This window comes from Mandrillus leucophaeus, unplaced genomic scaffold (genome assembly GCF_000951045.1).
Source record: "Mandrillus leucophaeus isolate KB7577 unplaced genomic scaffold, Mleu.le_1.0 Scaffold26, whole genome shotgun sequence".
Classification (NCBI taxonomy): domain Eukaryota; kingdom Metazoa; phylum Chordata; class Mammalia; order Primates; family Cercopithecidae; genus Mandrillus; species Mandrillus leucophaeus.
In genome coordinates, this window is record NW_012102698.1 from 1,129,865 (window position 1) to 1,139,232 (window position 9,368).

At 44.7% G+C, this 9,368-nt stretch overlaps 1 protein-coding gene across 3 annotated transcripts in view; it reads right to left on the reverse strand.

Moving 5' to 3' along the window:
* EFCAB6 (EF-hand calcium binding domain 6) overlaps positions 1–9,368 on the reverse strand; it is a 324,265-nt gene that overhangs the window by 33,909 nt on the left and 280,988 nt on the right. For all 3 annotated transcript variants that reach the window (XM_011984010.1, XM_011984009.1, XM_011984011.1), the window contains one exon: positions 2,738–2,965. In XM_011984010.1, the coding sequence (XP_011839400.1) occupies positions 2,738–2,965 (228 nt within the window). The remainder of the gene's footprint in view (positions 1–2,737; positions 2,966–9,368) is intronic.

Consider the following 9,368-nt stretch of genomic DNA (forward strand, 5'->3'; position numbering starts at 1 on the left):
GGGCCTCTTATTCCTTTTCATGGCTGCATAGTATTCCATGGTATAGATGTACCACATTGTCTTTATCCAGCCTATCACTGATGGGCATTTAGTTTTTTCTTTGTCTTTGCTATTGTGAAAAGTGCTGCAATGTACGTACGTGTGTGTATCTTTATAATGGAATGATTTATATTCCTTGGGGTATATACCCAGTAATGGGATTGCTTGGTCATACCGTATTACTGCCTCTAGGTTTTTGGGAAATCACCACAGTGTCTTCCACAATGGCTAAACGAACTGACACTCCCAACTTCTACCAACAGTGTAGAAGCATTCCCTTTTCTCTAACCGCACCAGCATCTGTTGTTTTTTGACTTTTAAATAATAGCCATTCTGACTGTGTGAGATGGTGTCTCAGTGTGGTTTTAATTTGCGTTTCTCTAACGCTCAGTGATGTTGGGCTTTTTTTCATATGTTGTTGGCTGCATGTAAGAGACATGTCAGCTTATTTGTAGAAAGCCGAGTTTAAAAATAAGTGCTTAATTGGGTTGGGGAAGGGGCTTGATGTGCTGAGGATGGTGAAGTTTTCTTAGTGGACTATTAAAATCAAATTCTCTGTGATGAATGCCAGATATGTCAGCGTGTCATTAATTTCAATCTATAATTAGAGTAAAATTTTACTCATTTGGATGAAATAAAAAAACCTTTATTAGTAAAACCTTGATTACTTGGCCCCATAAAATAATCAATGCAACTGTATTAATTTCCAAGGCTTATTTCATTGATGCTGAGAGAAGTATTTGCAAATACAGATCTTGCTCGGCTTTGATGTGCGGTGGGGCAGGATCGTTTGGAAACAGCCTTGAATTTTGCTTAGCAAAAATGATCACACCAAAATGCCTGAGAAAGGTGATATTTTAGGAACATTAAACCTGATAGTCATATTCTTAATGTCTTTACGGAATGCATTCTTGGGGCAGTGAGTTCAGAGCTGTGAGTAGGGCCAGGGGTGACTGCGATGATCACGCTTCCCTGTGAATACTTCCAAGACCTTACCTTGCAACTCTGATAAAATGAGACAAGAGGTTGGAATGGTCCAGTTTTGGAGGCAAAAGAGTGACATTTCCATGCAGTGTCTGCAGGGAACTCCCTGGGCTGAGACTGAGCAGAACCAGGAGGAAGGAGGGAGGCAGAGTTGCTGTGTAAGTGTTTGGGGATGTTATGTTTTAATCTGAATTATTCTCTGGGAATGGGACATTGATGCATTTGAGAACTAGAGAGGGCCTGTAGCTGTGCATTTTCTGAGGGAAGGGAAATCTACTTCTGTAACTAGATCAGTGGTGCTCTGTGTTACTTGGCTGATCAGCCCAGAACGGCTTCCGAGAACGGTGAAGGGCCGGGGAGTATGGACGCTGTCCATTCACCAGTACGTACTGAGCACCCACTCAGTGCCCTGCACTGCTTTGGCATTTAGGGCACAATGAGGAACACGGCAACCTGGGGCACTGCTCCCCTGGTGCCGGTGTTCAGTGTGACTATGGATGGGGGGCAAGCTGGGCAGGTGCTCTCTTCCCTCCCACAGCTACCATGGCAAGGCAGACTCTGAGGATGCCATCCCACTGGGAGGTGCTCTTGGCCTTGGAAGGCCATGAAGAGCCAAAGAGGCCCAGGGGAGCAGGTTGTCAGAGCCTTTGAGTCAAAGAAGAGCTCAGTCCAGTCCTTAGGGGAGGAAGCTGGGAAGAACTTCCTACTGGAGATTCTGTGATAGGGAGGAGGATCTTAGAGAGGCAGGGCCTGTCCAGCCTGTGCACAGCAGAGAGGCCCGCCGGGGGTGGCATGTACCCAGCACGCTTAGAGCAGCAGCCTGGAGCATCCCACACTGCCAGTGGCAGCATCAGGTCGTATCAAGGAGAAGGCAGTTGGGGTGACGGGAGGAGCACCAGCCTCCCACCAGGGTCTGTGACCCTCCAGGTGTGGGGACAGACTGCCCACCGTCTTTGGACCATGTGGAGTCTTAATTAGGGAAAAGGAATCAGACTGGTGGGAGCAGGGGAAAGCAAAATGAAAAAGCAGGTAAGCTCTAAGTCTGCCTTTCTTCATAGTCCAGAACATGTAGCCCTCCTGCGCAGATAGCTCAACAGTCTTCCTGTGCCCAGCTATCACCAGACCCTTGGCTTATAGAAAAATGCAAGGTAGCTCACTGCAACCCTGGTGTTTTCAGTCCTTTACAAAGCCTTCTTCAGCACCAAGCACGAGCACCATCCTATAAAATCCCCAGCAAACCTTTGTCTTTTTGCAGTCAGCTTTTCTCTTGCTGACTTGCCCCTTGCACCCTTGCAACATATTTTCATACTTTTTCCAATACATCTGCCTTGTTTACCTACAACTGTCTTGGTACATGCTTTTTACTGCCTGTGCAACACTGGCCCCAGAGAGTTGCTGCCCATAACAGACCCAGACCACATTACCTCTGGGATGCTCCAGGAAGGGAGAAAGAGTGTGGGAGCTGATGCAGAGTTTAGTTTGATTTTAAAAGTAACAGTGACATCATTTGTACCCTGATGAAAATGGTGTAATTCATAGTTGTTACATAAACAGAAGGCTCCTGTGAATCTTCAGGAAGATTGAAAAACAAAATAATAAAACTGCAAGCATTTAAAAAACAGAGAACAGTCTTAAACTCCGCACATTCTGGCCAGGGACCGGGCTGACGCTCAGCCGACGGTGCGCAGGGTGAGGACTAGCTTGCGTTTCTTACCTGTTCGTCTGTCAGGATTTGGACGTTGCGATTACAAATAGCCCTAAACTCCTCTCTGGAGATGGTGTTCGTTTTCATGGTGTCAAAATTCTCCAACTCCTGGGTGATGGCATGGTAATGGGAAGTCACTGCTTTGTGGAGGCGAGCCAGGATGTCTCTGCTGGCCATGGCCTTCGGAGAGGTAGGCGGTGGGCCTTTGGGCATTTTCTCAGCCCACTCCTCAGCTGTCTGGACAAAATAGAATGGAAATTGACCCATGTGAGAAATAATCAACCACCTCTTGCTCTGGGCTTCTCACCCAGGGCAAGTCCCAGGGAGACCCAGTGTGGTGGGGAGGAGGGGCCAGAAGACAGCTGCAGCCTGGAAGTGGGTTCAGGCAGCCCCCAGCCCCAAGTCAGGCCCCACTGAGCAGAAGCCTGGGTTTCCTGCCATGAAGGATCCAGTGAGTTCCCCATGGGGCAGAGCAGTGGCCCTGGAAGGTTGGGTGGCCAGCACAGAGCCCAGCCCTGGGGAGGGTACACTGTTTACTCTCATCTATTCACGCCTTCAGTCTGTCTTTGGGTTCGATTAACAAACACAGTGTAAGCCTTCCCTGAGAGGCCAGGGAAAGAACAGGGATTAGCACCCACATGCTTTCATTTCAGGATGACAGTTTAGTTGATTACTCACAGTGGTCAAAATTTGAAAGGGGGGTTTTGATGACTGTTGTGCCATTAGGCTGCAGCTAAATGTTCCTTGAAGTCTGAAACTTTGTGAGACCCACAGGGGAATTAAGTGCAATGGCATCTGCTAAGGGCGACCTTCCCACAGTGGGCAGGTCCCAGGCCTGGGTTAGCGCTCTTCCCCACTCCTTGGGCACTGGAAGTCTGGGGGTTGGGGCGTGGTTCAGGGCCTCATGACACTGTCCATGGTGCTAAGGAGTCCGGAGGAGGGATGTGCACCTAGCCAGGGCTGGGAGATTTCCTGGGAGGAGGAGGAATTAGATGTGGAGAAAGAGGGACAGCAGAAGGATTCTTTTACTGATGTGCTGGCAAGAGAGGGCTTGTGGCCAGGTGAGCAGAGAGGGGCCCGCGGAGGGTGGCATCCCACCTTCATCATCTGTGGATGCTCACTGTGGCAGACACACATGACAGAGGGAAGAGCCAGCAAGGGAAGTTACTCAGTGAGCAGCAGTGGATGATGACAATTGCAAGGGGACTTATCCTGGGGCCAGTCAGGAGGAGGCACTGGGGAGACCTGGCCCCACGTTGAAGTCAGGCTTGGGAAACTAGGGCCCAGGGGATGAAGTGAGTGGGGCAGCAGAGTCTTGAGCCTCCTGCAGAGGCAGGGGTCGGGGTGGGGGGAAATGGGCGGGGCCTGGGAAGCAGCTCTGACATGCATCTACTTGCTGCAATTAGAGAAAGGCTCCCAAAGCCAGGCCTGTGGCTGCTGCATCAACAGGGCAGCTCGTGGAGTATGCTGACCTGGAAGGGGAGGGGCTAGAATATACGCATGGGAGTCCGGAACAGGTAAGATTCCCAAGGTGCTGAGGCCGGAGAATGGCGTGAACCCGGGAGGCGGAGCTTGCAGTGAGCTGAGATCGCGCCACTGCACTCCAGCCTGGGCTACAGAGCGAGATTCCGTCTCAAAAAAAAAAAAAAAAAAAAAAAAAGATTCCCAAGGTGACCACACAGGAAAGCTGTTCCCGTACCTGGGTGTATTCTGAGATATACCGGGTTTCCCCACATCAAAACCCACCACGGCTGTTAGTGTTGATACCAGCTCCTACCAAGTACCTCAGTGCCATGCAAAGGGTTTCACCAGAGTATCACTTACAGCCCCCCAACTCCTACTAAAACTCGGTCATGTTTTATTTTAAGCAACTCCACAGCAATGTATATATTAGATGTTACTGTGCTTTACGACACAGAAGTCTGCATAATGTATAAAGTCTTTCTTACTTTATGAAATTGTACCAAACACAGGATGCTGCTGGGAATGTCCTCAGAAATCTGAAGTTACACACGTACACTCAAGCCAAAGCCCACCACATCCTCCACCATGCAAAGGCTAACGGAGCTTTTATACACCTTCATTTGGAGCCATTTGCAAAGTAAATGAATGTCTTTTTTTATTTTAGAAAATAAAAGTGATATTGCTGATGGATTTGGAGTATCTTTAGGATTCAAACAGTTGCAAAGGCACTTCCCAGATCCAAATACACGAGCATTTCTCTAAGGAATGTTGGCATCAACAGAGTAGAGGAGCCTCTCCTGGACATACAGCTATACCTCTCAGTCCATCCTTACGGTTTCAGACCTTCAGGGCCTGAGGAGGACGGGGCCTCATGTAAACATTACTGGAAAGAACACAGGTGGATGGAGCCCAGCATGGGAAGATGGGAGTCCTGGGTCTGAGTCTAGACTCTGCTTCTAACCGCCTGTGTGCCCCTCCAATAAGTTGCTTACCCACTTTTTGCCTCAGTTTCCTCATCTATCCAGGAGGAACAAGGGCTCACCTGTGATGATGTATATGAATGTTCTCTGAAAGTATGAAAGCATGAAACTAACTGGAAATACTAACAACACATATAGAAGAGAACACATATAGAAATGAGTCTAAAAACACATACGGAAGAATTCTAAGTATTATGTGCAACCTTAGGTTAATATGCTCTAAACTTCAGAGGAAATTGAACAGTTTTCTAGCAAAATTCAATTTAATTGAATTAACAAATAAAGATTCAATTTAAATTGAATTAGAAAAGAAAGTACTTAAAGTATTAGAAAAGCCTGAATAGACAGGCAACCACAAAAGAAATGAAAAAGGCTGTTAAAAGATCTACCATCTATCATTAAAAAGGTGTCAAACCCAGATGATTTTGAAGGCAAGCTGTATGGAACCCTTAAGGGATAGATAATTTTTACATTAGTCAAAATATTCCAGAGCATAGAAAGAGTCATATTCCAATTATTGTGTATTATACAAATACCAAAATATGATAAAGAAAACATGTCAAAAGAAAAAATAAAAGTCAATCTAGTTATGGCCATTAGTGCAAAAATTCTAAAATAAAATATTAGAAATATTTAGCACCATATTTAAAAATGACACACCAAGATCAACTATGGTTTATTCCATGGATAAGAATGCAAGAATTGGCAAATCTTTCAATCCCTTACTTTAGTGAAGGCCACATGTCAACAGATAGCAGAGGCATTTGCCAAAATTCAGCAGCTATTCCTGATAAAACAGTATAAAATAGAAATAGAATGGGATGGATAAACTATATAGAAATAAAACATTGTAAACACGAGTATTAATCAAAAATTATCTGTAAAGATTATATTAAATGGATGAACTACTAAAGCATTAAAATCAGGAACAAAATAAGCATGCTTTCACTTCTTCTATTCACATTTTTAGAGGTTCCAGCTTTTGAAATAAGACAACAAAATAAAATCAACATGCAAATGTTGAAAACTGGGATCATTATTTGTGGATATGACTGTACAGGTATAAAATCTCAATGGCATTTAGGAAGGTGGCTGGATTCTAGCTAAAAATACAAAAAAGCAGTGCCATTCTTTTATGGTCACTATAAGTAGTTCAGGATTGAGATGTGACAAAAATTCACATTTGCATTAATGACAAAGCAATTGAATACCTCTGGATAAATGCCATATGAAAGGTACAAGACTGACACAGGCATATCTCATTTTTTTTGCACTTTGCTTTATTGTGCTTGGCAGATACTGTGTTTTTTATAAATTGAAGGATTGTGGCAACCCTGTGTCAAGCAAGTCTATCAGCGTTATTTTTCCAACAATATGTGCTCATATCATGTCTCCATGTCACAGAGAAATCGTTCATGAAAGTGTCAGTCAATCGATGTGGCAAACTTCATTGTCTTATTTTAAGGAATTGCCATTGCCACCCCAGCCTTCAGCAGCCATCAACATTGAGGTAGGACCCTCCTCCAGCAAAAAGATTACAAGATTACTTGCTGAAGGCTCAGACGATCACCAGCATATTTTAGTAATAAAGTATTTTATTAAGCTATGTAATTTTTTAGACATAATGCTATTGCGCACTTAATGCTATTGCACACTAGACTACAGTATAGTGTAAACATAACTTTTATATGCACCAGTAAATCAAAAAATTCATTGACTCATTTTATTGCGGTATTTGCTTTGCTACAGTCTGGAACCAAACCTGCAAAGTCTCCAACGTATGCCTGTGTAAAGAAGTGCCATATACATGGGCAAGGGCTTCATGACTAAAACACCAAAAGCAATTGCAACAAAAGCCAAAAATTGACAAATGGGATCTAATCAAAGTAAAGAGCTTCTGCACAGCAAAAGAAACTATCATCAGAGTGAACAGGCAACCTACAGAATGGGAGGAAATTTTTGCAATCTACCCATCTGACACAGGGCTAATATCCAGAATCTTTAAGGAACTTAAACAATTTATGAGAGAAAAAAATCCCATGAAAAAGTGGGCAAAGGATATGAACAGACACTTCTCAAAAGAAGACATTTATGCGGCCAGCAAACATATGAAAAAAAGCTCATCATCACTGATCATTAGAGAAATGCAAATCAAAACCATAATAAGATACCATCTCAGGCCAGTTAGAATGATGATTATTAAAAAGTCAGGAAACAACAGATGCTGGCGAAGCTGTGGAGAAACAGGAACGCTTTTACACTGATGGTGGGAGTATAAATTAGTTCAACCATTGTGGAAGACACTGTGGTGATTCCTCAAGGATCTGGAACCAGAAATATCATTTGACCCAGGAATCCCATTACCGGGTATAGACCCAAAGGATTATACATAACTCATTCTACTATAAAGACACATATACATGTATGTTTAATGCAGCACTCTTTACAATAGCAAAGACTTGAAACCAACCCAAACGCCCATCAATGCTAGAATGGATAAAGAAAATGTGGCACATATACACCATGGAATACTACACAGTCATAAAAAAGAATGAGCTCATGTCCTTTGCAGGGATATGGATGAAGCTGGAAGCTATAATTCTCAGCAAACTAACATAGGAACAGAAAATGAAACACCAAATGTTCTCACTCATAAGTGGGAGTTGAACAATGAGAACACATGAATACAGGGAGGGGAACATCACACACTGGGGCCTGTTGTTGGCCGGGGGGCACGGGGAGGAAGAGCATTAGGACAAATACCTAATGCGTGTGGAGCTTAAAACCTAGATGGTGGGTTGATAAGTACAGCAAACCACCATGGCACATGTATACCTACGTAACAAACCTGTACATTCTGTACATGTATCTCAGAACTGAAAGTAAAATTTAAAAAAAATGCCTGTATAAAGAATGTGTATAAAGAATATACACCTTATATTAAAGTTACTAAAGCAAGATTGGAATAAATAGACATATTATGTTCCTGGATATAAAGACTCACTTTCAAAAGAGAAAGCCTTTCTCAAGTTATAAATAAGCTTAATCAAATTCTAACAAAAATCTCAACGGATATTTGGGAGAATCATTAGACATATTGATATTAACATTGATATTAAAAAATAACATATGAGAATTACCATGAAATTTTTGGAAAAGGATAGGAATGAAGTTTTTGACTCGCCAGATATTAAACTTGCCATGAATTTGATATAATCAGAGTAATATAGCTAGGTTCAGAAACATACAAATCTATCAGAGTGACACTACTCTGGCAGTGAGTGAGAACTAAGTCTACTGTGGCTGGGCCCTTACATCATAAGGCCTGTTTGTTACAGCATTATCAAAGTGTTAGAGAACAGTGTGGCCAACGTAAAGGTAACCTTGGGTAGGGGCAGCCGTACTCTCAGGAGGGGACACCGTGCCACAGATGCAACTGGCTGGGACATGGCCCTGGTTGGGGTGGCCACTGCGGGCCTCCTTGAGGAGGAAATGGTTGAGGTGGGTGCCATGGGGAGTGCAGGAGGAAAGGGATTAAAAACCCAGCACGGGAGGTAACATTATCCTCCTCAACAAGCATGGATGTGAAGGTCCAGGAGGCCGAGAAATGCCTGAAGTCACAGAACCAACAGAGTGGCACCCAGATTCTACGCAGGCTCCTGGCCTGCAAACACATGCTTCCCTGGATGTGCCGAGAGCTGCAGCCAAGCTCTGGGTCATGGTGATGGGTCCCTGCCCTCACCTGGGAGGCAGGGGACGGACACGGGTGCTGCCACGGAGAGGCAGAAGCAGCCCAACCGCGTGGCGGAGAGGGGAAGGTGCTGGGCACCTATCAGCCTCCAGAGGGGAAGGTGCTGGGCACCTATCAGCCTCCATTGCATGGAGGTGGCTGGCCGCCCCATGCAAATACTCTTTTCCTGCTTGCAAAAGGAATGATTGCATGTTCACTACAGAAAACTTAGAAACTATAAGCCGGGCGCGGTGGCTCACGCCTGTAATCCCAGCACTTTGGGAGGCCGAGGTGGGCGGATCACAAGGTCAGGAGTTCGAGACCAGCCTGGCCAATATAGTGAAACCCGGTCTCTACCAAAAATACAAAAATTAGCTGGGCGTGGTGGTGGGGGCCTGTAGTCCCAGCTACTCAGGGGGCTGAGGTAGAAGAATTGCTTGAACCCGGGGGGCAGAGGCTGCAGTGA